Below are 21,951 nucleotides of genomic sequence, written 5' to 3'. Positions count from 1 at the left end.
TGTGACCTACAGCTTGGTCAGGGTTGGTGCCGATGAAGGCAAACAGCTGGCCCAGCAGGACGCTGTAGGTGGGCTTGTCCCTGCTGTCCTCGATGGCCAGTGACTGCAGGAGCGTGAAGGAGCTGCTGCGGTGGCTGGTCACGTGGCGCCGCCTACGGGGAAAACCAGACCCTCAGGGCGTGTGGTAGCGAAGAGCCTTCCTCCGCAAGTGGGAATCCCTGGCCATTAGCCACTTACCTCTGATTTGCTCTAGTAAATTCCAAATCTTCGTTACCAATCATTTCCAGGTCAGAAGGAGCCGACATGCTACGAAGAAACACGGGCTGCCGCACAGCAGGAGATAGCACCTTCGTTTCAGAAGCTGATTTACAAGCTGGAACAGACAGGAATAAACGGGTTCACAGGTCTATTTGTACAGGTAGCAGCAACAGCTAAACAAGGGCCTACCAAACAGTCTCATTGAGGGTTCCTTTGCTTTCTATGAGAGTTCAGCCACCGAACCAGCTAGCAGAGCATACTGATTTTTTTTTAGGACAATTTTTTTAAACCTAAGATATTAAGTTAAAAATGCCCTAAACTTGGAACAACTAGAATCTTTTTATCAAATGGGGTTTCCAAAGAAAGGCTGGAAAATTCATTTAATTTCATAAACTAGCAATGTTCACGTTTAATATAAACATTCTAAAAAGCAAGAGAAGACAGAGAAAGTAGTTTCTAGAAGCAAAATTTCTCAATCCAAATAAATACAGACCCATTTTTTTCAGAGACGGCCTTTGTTCCCCCCTTTAATCCTAGATTTATTTAGCTGACTTACTGCCACCTGGTGACTTCTCTGCTTTGATCATAGTTGGTGTGAGTAAATACCATGCTTGAGCTAGAACCTGACCAGCCCCTTCCTGCAAGATATATTCCTTAACCCCATCCAGAGAAATCATTGTTTTATAAAAGAATGTACTTCAACGGCAGAAGACAACACCACATGTCAAGACCAGCCAAGATTAAAAGAGATTAAGAAAGTAGGGAAGAGGTCATCGTCTTTGAATCTATTTTAAGAATGGTTAGACAGCGTCAATCTAAAAAACATGAGTTTTGAAGACGATGTTCTCTCTCAGGAAACTACTGGTTCATCACCTCTGATACCAAGAGCCCCTTGGAAAGCACCCCCAGCCTTGGCAAGTGGTGACGTCTTTATATGGAACCTTTAATTCAACAAGGGCTAATGTGGCCAGAGATGTGGTGTAGCAGACCACGCTGGGATGTGATCACACCACATACCTTCCCTGATGGCCTCGGGGAGTGGAAGCCGATCACCGGGGTCAGAAACCCAGGGGTCAGCCTAGACTTCTCCCAGTGAGAAGAGCCCTGGGTGATCGGCTGGGGTGCAAACGAGTTTGCTTGCTCTGCAGTGTCCAACGGACCGTGGTCTAGACAACAGGGAGTCTTTCATTTAAGAACATGTTTATTCAACTTGTTCTCTCAGGGGAAGAATTCACACCTGTTATTATGGACTATGCCCAGTGGTGTGGATCTGGCTTAAGTAAGAAGATTCATTGATTTCCCTGAGAAATGTGCTTTCAGGCTAACAATTAAAATGTGACCAGGAAAAAAATTAATAGTGGAAATTCATGCTAGAAGTTTCCACTTAATTACTAAAGATGAAATGCAAACTCAGCATCAAGTAAAGAGGAAAATATGATGCAGTGGAAGATTCCCAGTGTGGACTATCTAATTATATATGTCACCATGAAAATAATAAAGCATCAACTAAAAACAAGGGGCATGGAATTATAAGAATACATGTCATTGACCTCCTTAGATGCTCCTAAGAAAAAAGAAAGGAGGCAGGCAAGAAGGCACCCCTCATGCTTAGGTGACTCACAAGACACCACAGAAATTAAATGAAAAGCATTTTCTGGGTGGAAAAAGTAAAAGGCAAAATAAAAAATGTTGAAATTCCTTTTGTATTCCTTTCTGGGAGTATGCAGAGGGATTTTTTTTTAAGTAGCTGATGTGCATTTTTTGAACAGACTAGCACAGAGAGCCTGTGCAGGGCTGGCCTTGAGCAGTACCCGGTGTTTCCGCAGGGGTCCCCGAGATGCTTCTGGTGAGGCCAGACTGGGCCGCAATGGTGACGTGCAGCAAGAGCTCGGCTCGGTTCATTAAACTCTTCACTAACGTCTTCGTTTTAGCCAGTGGGTGTGAGGGTTTCTGAATAAGAGAATTCACTTCTTGTAGGAACTTCTCCCTATAAAGAAAGGCTGATGTGCATTTAGTCGTTCTCTAGTTTACCAAAACCAAAATTTTTTAATTACAACCAGTATGAGAAGACAGAGGATAGAGGGAAACTAAATAAAAGTCACCTGATAAATATTGCTCACCTCCCTTTTTCCCCATCTGAGGGGAGCAGTGTTATAAGTTCTGGCCAGTTTTAGCTCTTTATTTCTGCCCCATTTCAAATGCCTAGATGCTAACTTTTGAAGGGTAAAATCAAAATTTCCAAATTACCAAAACAGTTCCAACTCTAAAATATTTAGTGAATGTACCATCTTTTTTAAAATATCTGTTAAGACACTAGATCTTCACGTCTTGTTTTGAGCATCAAGGTAATAAATTAGCTTTACATAGTTAGTTATTAACATCACTAACCTCAGTGATAGGACCATGTTTTCAAGATCATTTCCATCAAAGGAGACTTCCTTCATTGAACACAAAAGTTCTAGGTCTTTCATTTTGTTCTAAAGAAGGAAAAATCAAGAAAAGATGGTATGCAGGATTTGCAAAAACTGAGTTTTACTGTGCATGTTAAAAGGAATAGAAAATTTCAGGGGAAAAAACACCACCTTTGATCCACATTTCTATGCCAGAAGCACATTTGTAAGTTAGTTGATATTTTTTAATGGTTAAAGATGGTATTGGCCACTTTCTGGGGATTTCGTCAGTGTTTGTGACTCTGCCTCTTATTTGTTTGTTAAAGCTTCAAAGTAAAACTTGATAATGATGGTAACTTCTGTATAAAACTATTAATCAGTCAAAAAACAACCTAATGAGTAATTTATTATTTGTATTATTGACAAGTTGACCGAATCGATTTTATTTAACCCTTTTAAAGAATGGGTACATTTTGGGGTGTGCCACATGTTAAGAAGTGACATTTTATCTCTACACACACACACACACACACACACACACACAAATACACCTTGGCACTATAAATAGCAATGCCCCAGTGATAAATCACACAGCTTGCTCACCTCATTAAAATGGTAATCATAGAAGAAAGGCATGTTGTTTTCCAGTTTCCCCTGCACAGCCTCATCAACCTCACTTTGCCATTTTTGTTCCAATTCTGCAACACTCTAACAGATACATTAAAATATAAAATAAGGAGATAATAAATGCAGAATAAAAACAAGTGCAATCTGCAATCTATAAATTCTGAAATTTTTTAGCAGCAATAATTTTTTAAAACACCGATCACTTTTAGACTTCATTACATTTCTAGGAAAGAAATGATTTCCAACAGTTACAAGAAAAATCTCAATGGTGTAGCTTTCACTTACTTGCAGCTGTCTCTCCATGGCATTGAGTTTCTTAAAAGTCTCTCCCATAATTTTACACAATAAGTCATATTCCTCGGCATGTTCTTCTTGATACTGGAAATTTATGAGGGACTGCAGTGCATCAACCAAGTTCAAGTGCTTAATGACACACGATACCACCATTTCCTCCATCACGTCTGGCTGAATTACTTCTCTGTGATCACAATGGAAACTAGTTAGGTATATGCCATGCTCTCAACCAGTACTGTATTTTATAGGTTGAAGATCATAGGCTTTGATTTAAATATGTTAAATATTCACCACGCCTTCTTTATTACAATAAAGAGGCATGAACATTACATAATGGCTTTCATATTAAATTGGCAATGATTAAATATATTTAACTGATAAAACAAACATTGGCTGATAAAACTGAAAATTAAAGACACTTCCTTTTCTACGACTTGTATATTTTGAGTTATAGTCATATTAGAGCTGGAATAGGTCTAAGGCTAAAAAACATTTTTGGCACTATTTATCCGCCAATTAATTTCATGTCGTTTACAGCTTGTGGTATTTCATGCGCATGGATGTTGGGTTGAAAACAATGGTGCTTCTGTATTTTTTCGTTTTAAATATCATCTATTCTTTGTATTGTTTGCTCTGAAATGGCTCATCTTGACTCAGAAGGCAGAGCAGAGGCCTGCAAAATAGATTGCACTCTAAGGAAGAATACCACAAAGACATTTATAACTGCAAGACTTCACATTCTAAAATAAATACCCGTCGTCATCTCTCTAGACGTCAAAAATAAAGAAATGTCTCTTGACTCTATGGAAACCAGCTGATAACCACCATAGAAGGTCAGACCACCTAAGAAAAACCTAGACCTTGTCAAACTTCAGCATGTATCAGAATCATATGGAAAAATTGTCAAAACAGATTCCTGGGCCCCATCCTCAGAGGCTCTGATTCAGGAGGTGTGAAATGGGGCCCAAGAACTAGCAAGTTCCCAGGTGAAGCTAACACTGCCAAGTGAAGGCCCACACCTTGAGACCAGCTGCCCTGGAATACCACCTGGCTAGCAGTCATTATGCAAACATAAAATTTAAAGTTTTTCTCTTAGTTGCTAGACTATGAGGAGAAATACACCCCTTTCAATTATTCAAAGATTTTTTTTTCCCCATTGGGAGAACTAAAATGCCACGTAGCAACATACTTTATACTTGGTCTAAACTGAGGTCTAGCACGCCCAGAAATTTCCCGGAGCTTTATCATGATTCCTGGAGGCAGCCTGATCCGGGGCAGGTCGAAGTAGCTTCCGATTGGAGGCACGAGGACGTCAGAGGGGTAGGTGAATTCTCTGTCTTCCTCTATGGTCAGAGGCAGTGGAGACGGGCTTGGAGTAAGGGCAGGGGAGATGACACCATTGGCCTCCACCTGCCACTGGCACCTGAACAGACAGAAAACATGTTCTTCACTTCCTTTTCTGTTTGGAAAGCTACTTAAAGTTGGCAGATAAATCAAACATAGGAAAGATCCCATTATGTATTTACTATTCAAACCTTCTCCAGAGGCTAAAGAAAAATGAGCATGTTATACAAAACCACATCTTTGGGGATCTACCTCCTCCCCAACAATTTATTAAGAAACCTTTTAAATTAGAAAAGTTGAAAGAATTACATGGTGAACACCCATATACCCATCACCTAGATTCTAGAATAAACATTTTGCTAGGTTTGCTTTATCTCCCATCTGCCCATCCTTTTGGGGAATCCTTTAATTTAATTACACAATATTTGGGTTGGAGAAAAGCTCATGCAGATCAAGGCTGCAATTTCAAATTTAGTAAGGAAAGGGCCAGAAGGCACTTTAGTGTAATTTTCATTTTATTTCTTAGACACAATGACACCCATGGGATTGTCAGGCAGGAAGCACAATCAGCTGGGCAATGTCCTAAAAGTAGTTCTCCACATAAAGTCCTTTCTCCTTTGTGAGCAAAAGTAGCCCCATTTGAGCCTTTTGTTACCTTTGTAAAAGTTTGGACCGCAAGAGCTCCTGACAGGCTTCTTCTTCTTTGGTAATTTCTGGTCCGTTATACAGGATTCTCAACATGGAACAAGCCAACACAGACAGACCTAGCGCCAGGTCTACCAAAAAGGGCAGGCCCCCTGACACATCCTCCGAAGACTCCTATAATGCAGACAGGGGCAAACCACATGGTCAGTGATCACGGGGGAGCTCTTCCACCTGTACTCACCACACTGCACTGGCCCCAACCGCAGGGGCTCACAGAGCAGCATCAGGTATCATGCCTATGGGACACAGGGACAGCACCCAGCACCATGAGTGGATAGATGGTGGCACTGGAATGACCACAGAGTGAAATTTCAACCAGTTCTACAGAGAGAAGAGCCAAGATTCTTGGGATATTCCTCTCAGCTGTGCCTAGCTGGGTATAAATCACTATTTCATTTGTTATCTCCATCCTGTGCTCGCACCAGATGTTGTCAATAATTACACTGAATTCATTCCTTAAATATTGAGTGCCTACTTCAGACCAGCCATTGTTCGGGGTGCCTGAGACACAACAGAGAGCAAACCAAAGATCCCTACCCTCACGGAGCTTACGTTCTAGCAGAGAATTCCACTCTATAGAGTCTTAGCTGCCTTAAACTTAAGCAACCTCCCAGTCTAACAAATGTTTTACAAATCAGGCAACTTGAGGGGTTAGTAAACTCCTATTACTCCCTCTTTTTTTTTTTTCCCAAGTGGGAAAAGAATTTAGTTACACAGATTTCGGGGCGGGGAGGGGGTGCTATCTGTCGGGCACTGCTAAGACGAGTAGATTAAACCTATATGTAGCATGTAACATGAGTAATTAACCAACGACAGACCTCGACTAGCAAGGAGAGCCTTTGGGAACGGCTTGAAAACAACCCGGTCCTACTCCTCTTAACACCCCGAACCCAAGGGCTTACTTCTATGAGTCGTTCGAGGCTTCTTCTCCTATGGAAAGATGCTGGAGGCAGATCACCTGTCCAGGCTTTGAAGACAGATGCCCTAGCAGAGGAGTCTCTGTGCTGCTGAACTGATTTGAGGTCACAGCTAGTTTTACTCCATAAAACCACTACTGACTATTAGTAGTCTACTCCTGCCGCATGGAAGAGATGGATGAAACAGGAGCTCATATTCTGCCCCGTTTCCAAGGCAAATATGATGTAGGTAACCAAGACACGGAGGAGAAAGGACGTGAGGCCCCCAGCAGTGGGTAGAGTCAAGTACCTGAGCGCGAACTGTGCAAGCAAAGCCCCACATAGCTTTATCAGGAGTGTTGTGTTCACGGCCACTTCTCATTTCAAAGGAGAAGGTGACTGTATCTCCTTCCACCTTAAAATTTAAGGGGGGGAAAATGTACTTTAAAAACAAGACACACAATTTTCAAGAGAGCAATGAATTTCTGAGCTTTACTTTCAAAAGGACCACATCAATATTTCACTCCTTTTCTCGCTTGCTTTTTAAATTCAAATTCCATCCCCATCTCATTTGGACACCAACCTTTCAGGTCTCTCTCCTGACCAGGTAGCTATGGGGACAAGGCGTCTGTGAAATGGGTCACAGCTGCCCAAATAGCAGGATCAGAGTCAAGATTACTCAAATCTTGAGCAATAAATTGCGATAAATTCCTCAGATTTCTATTCTTTCTTTCCCGCCCCCCCTCTCCACTTCACCACCTCACTTGTGCCAATAGGCAAGCAAACGGCCAGTCTCTGAAGAACACAGAGAGAGTTAGAAGACCTTGCTCTGTATTGTAGAACCACCACCATGAGTAAGAAACAAAAGGCAGGAGATCACAGAACAGTCAAAAGTGTTGTGCTGATTCGGCTTTGGATGTATCCGGACTACCCACCTCCACCTGCCACAGGTAACTTGCTGTCTATGACTGAATGAGAGAGGGGACACACAGTATGTGAGACAAAGGCTCTGGGAACAGCCTTTTGAGAAGTTTGGGGTTTCAGTGGGCGTTTCAGTCATACTCATATTCTAGGTAGCCAGGTTGTAGTTCAAGGACCCAAATGACAAAGCGTGGCTCAAATCTCACCAGCCTGAGAAGGGATCACCATTTTTGCTCCACAGGCCCAAATTCATTTGGAAATATTGATTCCACATTTTTAAACTTCAATGACCCTGTGGTTCTAGGATACTCATCATAAGGGAGTAGAGAGAAGAAGTAAGCTGAGAGAACTAGCAGTCCTTTTAATGGACAGGGGAGGACAGGCTGTGACGCCCGCGGTCCATGGAGTAGATATGGACACAGGTGCTGCAGGGGACATGGCTTTGACGCCCTACAAGTGACAGGAGGGTCCTTCTAAATGAAACAGTGACTTTACAGGCCTGGCCAGGCCGCCCGCTTCAACAAAAGCCCCCCTGGCACATTCTTTCTGGAATTCTGGTAATGCTTGGGCCTGTAAGGGACGTAAGTTCATGTTTCTTTTTCTAGGAAGCAAATGTGACTAAACACCATACCTTCACCAAGTCTTTCGGCCAGCCAGTTCCTAAGACACTACGGCTGCCATATCCCAGTGTGTTGCCTCCGTACTCAGCAACCTTCCTACTGTTTGTGTTAGGCCCCGCATATATCACCAACTTCAAAACAGAAAATATACTGTTAGACTGTAAAAGAAAAACAAAAACAACATCTACAAATAAAAAGGCTGCAGAAAATGTGTGTCTAAAAATACAGTTATAATCAGGTACTGGTGTCATTATAATATAACTAATATCTCCTGATTTTTTTTTTTTTTTTTTAAACAACGGATACTCTAGTTTGGGTGCAATCAGCCATTGGTATTTCCAGGGCAGCCACAGAATAATTACGATTATCACAATTTAATTGACTTGGGGACCTCACATTAAAATAGTTACACTCAACTATTTTATATATATATATATATATACATACATATATATATATATGTGTGTGTGTATATATATATATATATACACACATATATATACACATATACATATATATTTTTTTAAATACTATTTTAATCCTAATGACATATAACTCATTAATAACAGGTACAGCTTGTCCCTTAAATCCTCCCCAAAATTAATGCAGTGAGCAAATGCAGGTGAAAAGATGGCTATATCTAATACAACAACAAAAGAAAAGCCAAACAAAAACCTCAATGAATAAGGATTTTTAAAATGCAACAAACTAAAAATAAGCCATGTATTTTTAGAATATTGCTTAATGGTATAAAAAGAAAATGACACAAATTTGGGCCAAAAAGGGAGCTGCTTCTTCTTGGGTCAGTTTTCATGTATCAATACTTCTCTTCGATAAAGGTTATTCATTTATATCTAATTAACCAACTTTCTACTATGCAGGAGGAACATTTAGAAATCATTTGGCATTCAGCTCCTTTCACAAGAAGTGGCTTCAGTAAATAGCCAGCCCTGTCTTCAGTGTGTAAAGCTCTGATGGCCTCTGACTGTGTAAGAGATGCGTTGGGATCTGAAAGCTGCACTTTTGGTCCTGGACACTTATAATCGTGTGACCTCGTACCCTGTTGGACCTTTGCTGACACCAGCCAGGGACCACTGGCAAAGTAAATGTCACTTCTATCCATGCAGTGAGTGGCCCCGTGCCTCTACATTTAACAGTCTGCTGCAGGTATAGGTTAGCATACACCAGAAGACGTAAATACTGGCTTTTAAAGAAGAAACAGAATGACACTAACTAAAATGGCAACCTCTTCCAGTTCCAATTTAAATAGTCGTATCATCTGAATCTAGGAAATGGGGGTAGCTCCGGTCAGGAGCTATAAAGTGGGGTAGACTGATGCCAGGACATATGTATTTTTTGAAAAGCTCACCAAAGCCTATTGTCTAAGTTCTCTTGCTTCCAGCTAAGGTGAGTTTTGGGGGCAAGTCTTAAACCTCTCCAGATATCTGGGAATCTTCACTATCCTAAAAGGCAATGGGGAAGCGGATTCTGTCATTTGCCCAGTAATGTATTTTACCATCTCACAGTATACACAGCCAAGGAGGCCTTTATTTTTAACCTAACAATCTCCCCTGGTGGGATTTAAGTCCATTTGCCCTTACGCAGTTCACACAGGAGAGCTATAACAGATGGCTAACAATCTACATAAAAATAGTCCTGTGTCTACACAAAGCTATTAGATAATCCTTCAGTTGTTGTTTTTTATGTTACGTATCACAATTTCATTAGCCTTTCCTACTAAGTTCAACACTAATGGTTTCCAATGCAACAATTATAAACAGAAGAGAATCCTTCAAGCCTTAAAATGCTTCCTTTTAGTTCTAATTGTCCAGCCACCAGGATGGAAACTACACTTCCTCAAAAATCTATGAGGGCCCTGAGGTAAGGGCAAGGAACAATCATTTCAATAGACAAACAGATACTCACACACCCAAAAACTTTCTAAAGGCCACCTTCACCCAAAAGATACATGAGCAGCCCCAAGAACTGGGCAGTATGACCTTTCTAGACGAGTGGACACACACATCCACAGCAATTCCAAGCACAGAGGGAAGGCAGGAGGTCAGCAGAATGGAAAGGAAAACTTCCTTTGACTCAGTCTAAAGCTTACAAAAGTCCACTTTCAACACGTCATTAAAACACTGTTCTTAGATTGCAGAGCCGCTGGCGTTTGGACTCCCTACTCACTACCCTTCAAGGGATTATTTTAGGAAAGTTCTCCTAAGAGATGTCTGCAGACAGAAATAAGTCAAGGATGGTGGCCAGCAGCAAAGAAAAATAAGAAGCATCTAAGGAGTCAGCTTATCAAAGGTGGAGCCAGTACTAAGGCAGGTCTTGCTTACTTTGTCATAGTCATACTGTGACGAGCACCTGCTATCAAATCTAAGATACAGGCAGCGAGCCCCCGGGATATGGACAGTTTCTTTAAACTTGTAGTTGTCTCTGACAGGGTGGACGGTTTCCACAGTCTTCCCAGCAGCCCATGGAGCAGGAATCTTCAAACCAGTGAGAAAACCTGGCTCTTCCTTCTCTTCCAGCATTCTAGAACCAGACAAAAAGAAAATGATGGAGCTTAGCAGCATGGACAGGAAGAAGGAAACACAGAAGGTTAACACGCCACGCTTTAGTTTTCCACTGCACGCAGTGTGACAACAGTGTGGCTTTTGAATGCTTGGTATCACTGGCGATCAGAAACATTAAAAAAATTCCTATAATTAAGGTTCTTTTTCCTTTTTTGTTGTTAGTCAATATATGCATTTGCATCCCCCCACTCCACTCCGTTTCAAGAGGGAAGCCCAATTCAGATCCAGGAGAGGACACCATCAACTCTCATTTAAAATGTTACACGGAGGAAACAAAAAGACATTGTACGGAACGTTTAAGATTGGCCCCTTTCCAAATCCCACAGGATTAGCGTCCTTTAAGGTTCCTTTTGTTGACATCTAAAGGCCAATTGTCAAGCACTCCATGAGTCTACACAACTACTTTTTACTGTAATTTTTACTAAAGAAAAGTGCCTTCAAAGTTCCTCTTATCTACTGTAACTGAACTCTCAAGGACCTCCCAGGCCCAAGGTTGTGGAATACAAGCTCCTATAGGCTGCACTTGGCTGCAGTGGAATTCTCTTACTCTCTTTAGCTGGGCTATCCAATTTGGTAGCTACTTGGTCAAAGGTGGCCATTTAAATTGCATCAAAATTAAATACAATTTAAAACTGACTTTCTTGGTCACATTAGCTCCCTTGCAAGTGCTCGGTAACAGCATGTGGCTGTGGCCAATAGTACTGGACAACAAAGACACAGCGGTTCATCGCTGCACAAAGCTCACTGGAATAGCAGACCACGCCAGAGAAAGCCGCCAGTCCCTCCTTCCTGATCAGTGCTATTCAAGACAGCTTTAGTGAGATGCAAGTGACATGGAATAAACTGCACATACGTCGAGTGTACAACTTGGTAAGTTTGGCCACATGTATACACCCATGAAGTTTCCTCCTCCTCCTTGGTAATCCAGGCAAGGATTTTTCTTTGCTTTGTGTCACTAGAAATTAGTTTACATTTTTTTAGAGTTTTATGTAAGTAGACTGTATTTCTGGGGGGAATCTGGCTTCTTTCACTCAGAGTAAGTAGTCTGAGATTCATCCACGTTGCTGAATATCTATAGTTCATTCCTTTTTGTTGCTGAGCAGGATTCCCCTATACGGATGTACTGCCGCGTGTTTATCCCTTCTTCACCTGCTGATGGGCGTTTGGGTTGTTTCCTGTTTTGGGCTATTCTAACTAAAGCTATGTTATGTTATGACCTTCATGTACAAGTCTTTGGAAGAATCTATGCGTTCTTTTCTCTTGTGTAAATACCTAGGAGTGAAACAGCTGTGTCACATGGTAGGTGTATGTGTAACTTTTTAAGAAACTGTCCAACGTTTGCCAAACTCATAATATTTTGCATCCCCATCGTTAGTATACGACAATTTGTCAATTTTGAATGACTCTCTTGATCTGTGGGGAAATTTATCCTAACCTGTCCCTATAGTAAGTCTACAAAGCAATTCAATAATGATCTGTAAAATTTGACCCTGAATTCTCCTTCTATTTCCAGTTAGAGAGTCCTTGCTACAGATCGTTTTGTAAAAGGAGCACTAGGCTTTCGCCAGAAGAAAACAAGGCGGGGGTTCCTGCAAATAAGCAGTGTCCTCACCTGTCATCGGGGACCAGCCTGCCCTTCTGGTCCGAGGCACCACATGGGGAACAGCCCATCTCGGCAAAAACTGGACACTGAGTTTTAAGCAGCAAAGCCGTCTGAAACACAAAACCATCATCACACCCTAAAGTGCTGACTGTCCGTTATCTGGATGGTACCAGAGCCACACTTGGAATTCTCATGTAAATCGTCATTTCGCAATCCTAGTCTGCCCTCTTGCTAAGAGATGCTTTGCTACCTGGGCCACTGAACATCATTTTATTTAACACTGGAGCGGAGCATATTTATATTGGTTCCCCATAGCCAGCAAGGACTCGGGAGACTCAGTATCGGGACGATCTCAGCAGCACTGTACGTTAGCATTTTTCCAGCTGACCAGCAATTAACACTTGCTAAAAGATTGCAGTAATTTAGTCAAACAAATGTTTTCCCTTAATATTTCAGTTTATTTTGAAGACATGATAGTTTTCTTCAACCCATCGTTATTTCCCTTGGCTTCTGAAAGACGTGGTTCTATTTATTCTGCTGTCCGTGAATGCCCACGGCCACAATGACAAGTGGGGTGGCTGGAGAGCAGTTCGCTTTGGCACACCAAGGCATACCTGACTGGTATAGAGTACCAGCTGCACTAGCTGAGGCATCAGGGCATCGGCCATGGTCAGAGTCTGCAAATTTGGATGCATCAGGGAGGTCAGTAACACTGGAAGAAGGTGACCAAGCATAGTAGCCTTAGTAACTTGTTCCAAGCCTTTTAACCTACAAAAAGTTCAAGAAAACACACAGCTTAAGCAATTTCCAATCATGCGAAGAAGCAACTGACATCACCTTTATCTGACAAATTCTCTTAAAATGCATTTCCTTGAACTAGTTAAGCACTTATGGTTCCAGCAATTCAGTCCACAAATTTCCCACCTTCTACCACTGAGGGAGAGAACAGAAATCTGGTCATAGATTTCACTTTCAACCTGTGATTTTCGCCAAAAATAAGTTTACGTGGTGCATTTCATAGCACCTTTGAAGTACTTCATATGGGTCCTAAGATGCAAACAGCCACTCTAGGTAGTTACCACCTGCAATGTTCCCTTGGCTCCGGGGCTGCAGGTGGCTGTGCTGCCTGAGCCTCTGACAGCGACAAAATGAATGGCTTCAACACCGAGTCACCTGCCACGGCAGGGCTACTCACTTCTGGCCTAGAAGAACTGGCTCACATGGGGCATGGAGGCACGCAGATTTTTAATTTGTCTTTCAGGTCACATTCTCTTCCCCCCGATTTTACTGAGATCTAATTGACATATAACATTATATAAATTTAAGCTGAACATAATGACTTGATATAGCTACATATTGTGGGATAATTACCCAATATCCTAATCTTCCGCTAGAAGAAGTATATGACTTGCCCAAAGAAAGATGAGGGTTACATAAATTCTCTAAGACCACCTAGGAGGTTGGGGTTGGAACTGGAGCAGCTCTGATGCCTCCCAGGCTCTCAGACTGAACCACGTGCCAGCAGTGGACCCCACGTGTCTCGCAAGCCCAAATGCAACACCCATCTGGATTATACTGTTCTCAGTTCCAACCTGCCCACTCTCTGGGAGGGGCCAAGAGACGGTGACATGGGGACAGCTGGGGTTATGGGAGGGAAAGTTCCACTGCAGGATTGTTCTAGAGCAGCGGCTCTAACATTAAAATCATCGAAACATACAGCACAGAAGCCATCCCTAACAGCAAACCACAGCAGGAATTTTAATGGAGAGAACTGAGAAGGAGCTTTATGCTGGGAATGAGAAGTTTACCCTCAATACAGGTCACTCCTATATCTGGAGAAGTAAAATGACAGTAAAATCTTGAGATTGCATGTCAGTGTCATCTTTTGCATAACAGTTAATTATCCGTGTCACTCAGTCACTTCTCCTTCCCTGAAGTACTTATCATGAGTCACTAAGTGCACAGTGTGCTGCGCTAGATACCTGAAGGAAAGGCCGGTTTAGCCGTAATGATGGTGGAAGGCCCAAGGTCAGAGACGATGCTGTTCCCACAACCCTGCTGCCCTTAGATCATGGCTGTCAGCCCAATCGCACCTAAAAGCACCATTAAAGAGTTCGATTGCACTTGGTTTTGAAACACTTGCCGTTTCAACCTAGTCTCACAAAACTCCCTCTGTATTAAATGAACCATTGACGTTCTGTTCTAAAAGATTCTGCTTTCGGAAGCTAATTCTTCTTTCTGAAAGGCAGCGGGGCACAGTTCACAATCCATTTCCTCACCTCTGCTCACGGTCAGCTATGTCACTATTTATGAGGGCAGTGGTGACCTGCTGTAGCATTTCCAGCACTTCATCGCAGCCAGTCAGGATTTGGGTGGCAAGAGCCAAAATACTGACCTTTAGCTCCTAGGTAGAAAATATCATAATGTTATTTTTAAGCTTTGTGACGAATATACACTCACAACAACAACATGAAATGGTGTCTTGTATGGTGCATTTCCAAATTAAACAATGAGGTGGCCAGAACAAGCCCAGAGCACAAAGTGCCACTAGGATGGCAACAAGCAATTTGATTTGGGAGGCTAAGGTCGGGAGTGCTGACAGAAATACGCAGTATTTCACGGGGAGCACACCGAGTCCCCAGGAGAAATGCCATTTCTCCCGTCCCCTCCAGCACAAGGGAGCTCCCGGCGGCCAGCCCGGAAACTGTCCAGGGGGACGACTGCCTTGGATGGTATGAGGATAGCTAAGGAGAAAAGCAGAACAGTAAAAGGCGCGTGTGCAGGCGGTGAGTAAAACGAGACAGAAACACAACATTCTGAAACAGTACAAGTGACCTTTTTACTTAACGTTTTAAGCCATTACACTTGAAAACAAGCACGTTAAAAAATTCAATTCAAGTCGCGGGCAGTTATATAGACTACTAAACATTAAGAATAACTATTAGAGAGTTCGTGGGAGTACAAATACTAAATAACGTGTTCAGAAACACTAGTTAAGATCATAGAAATGTTCCATTTACGATTATTTTCTACTAAAAAATACAATCGAACTAACCATTTAGATGAGATCTGTGCTTTTTAAATTTTTCCCAGAAATACTACACAACCCAGCCTAGTCTGCCTTCACCAAGAGTATTTGTTTCCATGGGTTAATTAAGAATTTATAAAATGTAGCCTTTCCAATAGAAAACACTGGTTTTCACTGCAGGAATTTTCTGGGGTCTGATTTTTGGTTTCAAGGTGTTTTGATCAAGGAAAGGGATTCTGAACGGAGTAGACAAGATAAATCATGGTTTTGGTCGCACTGATCACCGTCAGCTACTGACTGCACACTCAGGGGCAGCAGCGTGCCAGGTGTCTCCGTGCCTCGTCTCTAATCTTCGCACCCACCTATAATACAGATGTTACTGTCCCTTTTTACTGATTAGGAAACTAAGGCAAGAGAAGGTAATAAATAGTAGCAGCAATTTAAATGATTAATTCACACCTTTCTGCCTGTTTAAAAACTGATTATACATAATGAGATAAACTCATAAATATGAACTAGCAGGGTTATGATTACCCACATAAAGGAGCAAGGAAACAAACTATATGGCTTTTGGCTTTCACTATGGCTTCCTTGGTTAAGTTTTCAGTGCATTTTAGTCAACGTTTTAGGGAAGAATCATTTATTGACTTCTCTAATTCTCCCACAAAGATGGATTTCTGAGGAACAATGCAAACAGCCTTGAGCATCCATCAAAATGATAATGACCACTATTATAAAAAAATCTTTGATGGCTTATAAATTGCCATGTGGGAACAAACTGAGTTCACACAGAAGCTTACTCAAAAATAATTACAGAGAATGAAATGAATTATAGGTTTAGAAAATAAATTAGTTAATATAAATAATTGTGAGATAACTGTGAGAAAATTTTCACCTTTTTAAAGTTGTTTGAATCAAGACACTATAATAAACCAGCCAAAATGGCAAAATTGGTTAAAATGTTATGCTCCTGGATTTATTTATATATTGACATATAAATAAAACTTGCAGGTGCGTATGAGATCACTTGTAAGTGCCATATTTTATAGTTCTTAGAAAAAGATGAAAATAAACAAAGGCACAAAAAGATTGACAGGAGCACATGGATGACACGTTATGAGAGTGTCACAGATATGGTAACCACTGTGCAATGACATAAAACTCTATGAAATGAGTGACCTAATATCCCCTCTCACAAGAATATAAGCCACATGGTGAAATCTGACATCATAATACACAGAAATTTCGCCCACTAAGCTGTGCTGTACACACTGGGTAGAAAGCATCGTCAGAATAAAGCTTGGTGTTTACCTGTACCTTCAATGTCTCTCCCTGCAAGGAGTTGTCACTGTCATCATTCTCATCAGGTTTAATCAAAACAGTGTTACTGAGAAGATGGTTCTGAACTGCCATCAGATAGCGCAGGCAGGAGGACGCAGCCTTTAATACAAATAAGGGCATTTAAATGACCTGGTCCTACTGAAAGAAGGGAGCATGTAATCCTCATGTTTTTAAAAGATTTCGACAAGGGAAGCAAAAGAGAAAGTACAGAAAACAGACCAAGTTAGTTTCTCAGGTGACTTATTTCTAAGCTTTTGATACATAATTTGACACACTGACCAGAACTCTCTGCCTTCTACTGCAGAATTCTCACTGATCACTCAGATACTTACTTGAATTTTTGCCTCTTAATAATTCTTCTTCCCCACCCTCCTTCCCCTCACACGTGTCTCCATTAGAGAAGACTCGACCCAGACCCTTAAAAGAATCTTTTGGTTCTTATCAGTCTCTGTAAAACACTGATGGTTTAGAAAACAAAGCTAAATTTAAAATCAATACAGAAAGAAATCCTTACTATTTTAAACAAAACAGAAACATCCAAATTCAGTTAAATAATTTATTGCAACACAACATTTAAAGCAGGAGGAGTAGTCTTTGGAGAAAGTACTTCTAGTGGATTTGTCTAGTTTTGCATTTCTAGGACAAGCACAGTCATCCATGGGCCTTCATCAATTAAGTCTATCCTTGTAAAGTGGGTGTGTAAGTATGTGTACACACACACCTCCACACAATAAAATGAAATACAATTTTGCTTTCATGAAACACATTGTTACTTACAGGCACAGTTGAAAGGAGTTTTTGAAAATCATCTTTAGAGACAGTTTGGCACTTGGTGATTAAGATACAGGATTCTCGTACAACAATCTTCAGAATGTAGTGTAAAAGCTCATCATTTAGTCTTTAAATGCAGGAAAAATGTAACAATGAGATATTGGTGGTTTAGTAATAAAAAGCTACATTTTATACAATTGGTACAAGATGACAAAGATATAAAATTAATCTTCCTCGGTACAGATGTTAACAACCAGGTGTACTATCAAAATCAAACTTACAGAAATTAAATGGTACCTAAGCCCCTAGGCCAAGTAATTGATAAATAGTAAAGAAACCAACACCTCCCTCCCCTCCCCAGCTCTAAGCACCCTCACCCTCTCTCACAGACCATCGATTTGGAGGACACCCTCCACCAAGATTTCTTAAATAAGCTCTGTTGGTTATTTCTGCAAAGTACACTTTCTCCAGGCCCAGGTGACTTTACTGATAAAACTGAAAAATGCTATTATCATTTCTTAGGGCAACGGTGGGCTTTATTATCTTTCAAATGATCTGCGGTTCAGACTTGACATGCCATTTATATTAGCTATCACAGGAGACTAAAGGTGATCGAACACATTTAACTGTAAATTGTTACTGAGAAAAACACAAAGAAAAAGCTAGCAGTGACTAAGATAACGGGTGTCACCTGTAGTGATCGTCATCCTCGCTGCCAAATCGGTTGTTCTGAAGCTGTTCAGCTAAATTGGTGAGGATCACGTCCCGTAGTTGGGAGAGGCCACTGTTTCTCTCTCCTAACACAGAACAAAGCTCCATAAACTACTCTGGTAATCACACTCAGAAAACTGATGCTATTAAAAAAAAGGTTTTAACAATCAGACTGTCGACAACCTAGGGGCACCAGGCGCTGATACAAGAAACGGCAGCGAGAACCGACCCACCTGACTTTCTCTAACCAGGGCGTCCTGATTTACATGTAGTTACTCATGACATATCATCAAGTGTGATTTCTAATTCCTTGAAGTGGCTTATACACACACAGTGTCTTTGACATGGCGGATTTTGTTGTTTAGTCTAACTTTAAAAGTTGCACTTTAATGGGTGAAAAAAAACTGGGGTAGAAATCCCCAAGAAGTCTTATCTTTAACATTCATGAAAGCTCTCCAGTCAGGTATATTACATTAGGCAGTGGAGACAGAAAGGTTTATAAAGCTTGTAGATATATAAAACATGGTTTCTGCTTTCAATCTGGTTGAACTATTGGCATATGTGCAGACACATTTTAAAAATTAAGGCTAATTAACAGATATGAAGAAAGAAAATCTATTATCTTAATACCTAGTTGTTACCTTGGGGACAAAAAAAAGGATGGTAGTTCAAGGCTAATTAAAGGATAAATCTTACCTTCTGTTAAGACCAGCTTAAGTAAGTTATTGATTTCAGTTTCACCTGGGTACAAGATATTTAAACCAGAGCTGAAATGACAGAAAAGTCAAAAAAGCTTTTGAACAAACGTTCTAGAAAATACAAACTTTATTTAAATTTTTATTAGATGCCACTTTGGTTACCTAAAACTCTAAGGTAAATTTCATCACTAAAAAAGCAGTTGAACCTAAATTCACTGTTGTCATATAGTCCAATCACCTCCCTAATAGACAGTTTCCCTCTCCTCCTATCTGTGAATTACCAACATAACTTATGTGAGATCAGCTGCAGAATTGGTGAAGGAGAATGGAGCCATAAAGGTCAGTGGAATCAAGCTAGGTATACATGCAGACTGTGCCCCCAAGAATCATTTGAAAGGGGGACTTTCTAATTCTCAGCTCTTCCAAAAGGGCAGAAAGAATCGTATTGCAAATGGCGCCAGAATTCTTTTCTTTTTCTTTTCTGATGATTTAACATACAATAAAGTGCCCACATTTAAAGTGTACGATTTGGTAAGTTTTGACATATGTGTCCACCCATGAAAGCATCACCACAGTCAAGACAGTGAACACACCCCTCACTCCCCAGAAGGGTCCCCATGGCGCTAGATTTTTTAAAAATATTTAACACATTTATTGAGGTGTAATTGACAGGTGACATTCTATTAGTTTCAGGTGCCCTGACACTAGATTTTAATTTTTTGCCTTAATGCTCTCAACATAGAGACCCAGAGCATAATCTATTAAGGAAGGAAAAAAATCGCGCCCCCCCTCGGCTCACCCGTCATACAGTGCGTCCAGACCAAGCACTCAGTTCTTTCTTGGTCACTAAATTATACTTGGTCACATGAACGCTACGTTCCTTGATAAAAGGTCATTGCACTCAAAAACTATATATATGGATTAAATGACAATAGAAAATAGCCCATAAATTCTTCCCTCTTATCGAACAAGGTTTTAAGCAGATTTTAAAAGGCTAATATTGTTGAGCACTAACTTTGCGTCAGGCCGTATCGTATTGAAATCTCACAACCCTATGATGTGGGCACTATTTTTAAGCCCATGTAGAGCTGAGGAGATGGAAGCCTCAAATCAAGGTCACACATAGCTAGTAAATGGCAGAGCAAAGCCTAGAAGCCAGGTCTGCCTGCTGCCAAGGCCAGCTTGCTTCTTAACCACCTTGCCACTCTCTCCCCCAAACGAGATAAACATCTGCTCGCAAACCATCAAAATATCCACTTCAAGGGTGTGCTTCCTATATGCTTTTTAAAATCCAAAAGGTGAGATGGGGACCATGAGCAAAGGGGGGACTTGGGTCCTCTGGGAAGAGGCCACAGACCCCTGCCCCATTCAAGTGCCCTCTATGCGTGAGGTCCTGGCTGGGACGGGTCAGGGACATCGGTGCTACCAGCTGGCCCGGAAGATCACAACGCAGTGCAGAGAAGCATTTTGCTGGAAGCACTAAGAAAGTCATCTGTTGATTACCTGATGGCAAGGCAGACTTCCTTCTGAATTTCAGGGCAAATGTGATCTTTCGGTGCCATCAACAACTGCCACAGAAGCAATCCTGACCGTCGAATGATGTCTCGATTCCTTTCAGTTTGTGGGCTGAAGAAAAATTTAAACACCACCTACAGAAACATAAGGGGCATATCTAAAAACGCTAATTCTACTGGGGATAAAATTATCCCTCTGAAGAAAAGTACATGGTAGATATTCTTTTGAATAGATACCCAGGTGGATTTTTCACCACAATCTCTTCTATTGTGTAAGGGTATAATTATAGTAAATATTTCACATGCATTCATTGCAACGAGCTACATATGGCGATTAACTGCCGTGCAATGAGTATGATGATAATTCTAATTACAGGATTAGAATATGGTGAGATGCAAAACAGGAATGTTATTAAATTTCTCGTCTGGTAGAACTCAGTGGCTGAAGCCTAGGTTTGTGCTTCTTTTTCATCTATTATCTTATTTATCTCAAAAGTGTACCCACCTGAAAGACAACGAGGATGCAGCGGATAATACAGGTGTCGCCATTAACCATGGCCTTCTCCATGATGTCGCAGATACTGCTCAGATGGTGTGCTTCGATCGGGTGCTGTTTGCCCAAGACACTTGTGATGGGAAGGTTTGGGTTCGTAGCAAGAAGATTGAGTTGGTGTATGCACATGGCACCAACGTGGTGCAGTAACTGGTTTATAACCTCATTCGTGGTTATAGCCTCTTCTAGAAGATGAAAATGAAACTCAGTGAGGAAAGACATCTCTGTGGGCGGTCCCCAAGGAACAGTCTTCTGACTTGCAAAAGGTGCACGCGCACACACACACAAGGAGACAGTATCTTGGCTCCAATCTCCTCCACTACTGCTGCAGAATCCTGCTCCCTACCACAGAGTGCTTGGGCAAAAACACTTGGGAATTTCCTTTTTTTTTTTTTTTTTTTTTAGAGCATAAGTAGCTAGTACCATCAGGGAGCCCTTCCTATATGCTTGACAACAGGCTAAGTGCTTTATGTGCATTACCTTACAACATCATTATAAACTCAGACTATTTTAGCCCTGTTTTGTAGAGGAGTAAATCAAGAGTCAGAGAGGTTAAGTAACTTGCCCTAGATCACACAGCTACCAAAAATGGTAGAACTAGGATTTGAATCCCGGCCATCTCTGCTCAGAGCCCATGCTGGTAATCATTCTGGTAAAATCTCTCCATCTTCTATGGCTCCTCTATGGTAGAGCCCCCCCACCCCCACCCCACTTCCCTGATCCAGAAATACTTCCTCCCACACACCTCAACATTTTTATTTCATTTAGTCACCACAGCCTAAATAGCCATCAGTTCAACACTTGTGAGGGTTGACAGGCATCCTCTTATATAATAATAACGTAAATGCTTCATGGATGATTATAGGCACCCCAGGAATGGGGATGAAAATAATCTAAATAGGCAAAGTACAAAAAAAAAGATTGTTTTTTTTTTGGTGTTTTTTTTTTTCCCTTTAAAATAGCTGAAATGAACAACTGAGAAGGAACAGGAAAATAGGTAACCTGGAGAGGCAGGCCCGGGTGGGGAAACCTTAGAGCTGCAAAAAAATTGTGGGCACTGGGAATTATGAGAAAAGGACTCAAGGAAACCAAAGG

General features: G+C 41.3%; 1 protein-coding gene across 5 annotated transcripts in view; it reads right to left on the bottom strand.

Annotated features, from left to right (window-relative positions):
* HECTD4 (HECT domain E3 ubiquitin protein ligase 4) overlaps positions 1-21,951 on the bottom strand; it is a 167,408-nt gene that overhangs the window by 66,586 nt on the left and 78,871 nt on the right. For 2 of the 5 annotated variants that reach the window (XM_074321579.2, XM_088801010.1), the window contains exons 12-31: positions 20,809-21,041; positions 20,293-20,438; positions 18,788-18,858; positions 18,072-18,177; positions 17,387-17,507; positions 16,580-16,708; positions 14,520-14,644; positions 12,855-13,008; positions 12,250-12,350; positions 10,398-10,596; positions 8,067-8,213; positions 6,825-6,929; positions 5,569-5,732; positions 4,759-4,992; positions 3,561-3,753; positions 3,252-3,356; positions 2,647-2,735; positions 2,070-2,245; positions 238-373; positions 11-152 (exon numbers count right to left, since the gene is read on the bottom strand). In XM_074321579.2, coding sequence (XP_074177680.2) covers positions 11-152; positions 238-373; positions 2,070-2,245; positions 2,647-2,735; positions 3,252-3,356; positions 3,561-3,753; positions 4,759-4,992; positions 5,569-5,732; positions 6,825-6,929; positions 8,067-8,213; positions 10,398-10,596; positions 12,250-12,350; positions 12,855-13,008; positions 14,520-14,644; positions 16,580-16,708; positions 17,387-17,507; positions 18,072-18,177; positions 18,788-18,858; positions 20,293-20,438; positions 20,809-21,041 — 2,876 coding nt within the window. The remainder of the gene's footprint in view (positions 1-10; positions 153-237; positions 374-2,069; positions 2,246-2,646; positions 2,736-3,251; positions 3,357-3,560; positions 3,754-4,758; positions 4,993-5,568; positions 5,733-6,824; positions 6,930-8,066; positions 8,214-10,397; positions 10,597-12,249; positions 12,351-12,854; positions 13,009-14,519; positions 14,645-16,579; positions 16,709-17,386; positions 17,508-18,071; positions 18,178-18,787; positions 18,859-20,292; positions 20,439-20,808; positions 21,042-21,951) is intronic. The other 3 variants (XM_074321581.2, XM_074321580.2, XM_074321582.2) reach the window with 3 other exon arrangements.

Source organism: Rhinolophus sinicus, chromosome 9 (assembly GCF_057876585.1).
Source record: "Rhinolophus sinicus isolate RSI-liver-muscle chromosome 9, RSI-T2T, whole genome shotgun sequence".
Taxonomy (NCBI): domain Eukaryota; kingdom Metazoa; phylum Chordata; class Mammalia; order Chiroptera; family Rhinolophidae; genus Rhinolophus; species Rhinolophus sinicus.
Note: the sequence above shows the minus strand (reverse complement) of the source record. Positions and strands in the feature narration are given on the sequence as shown.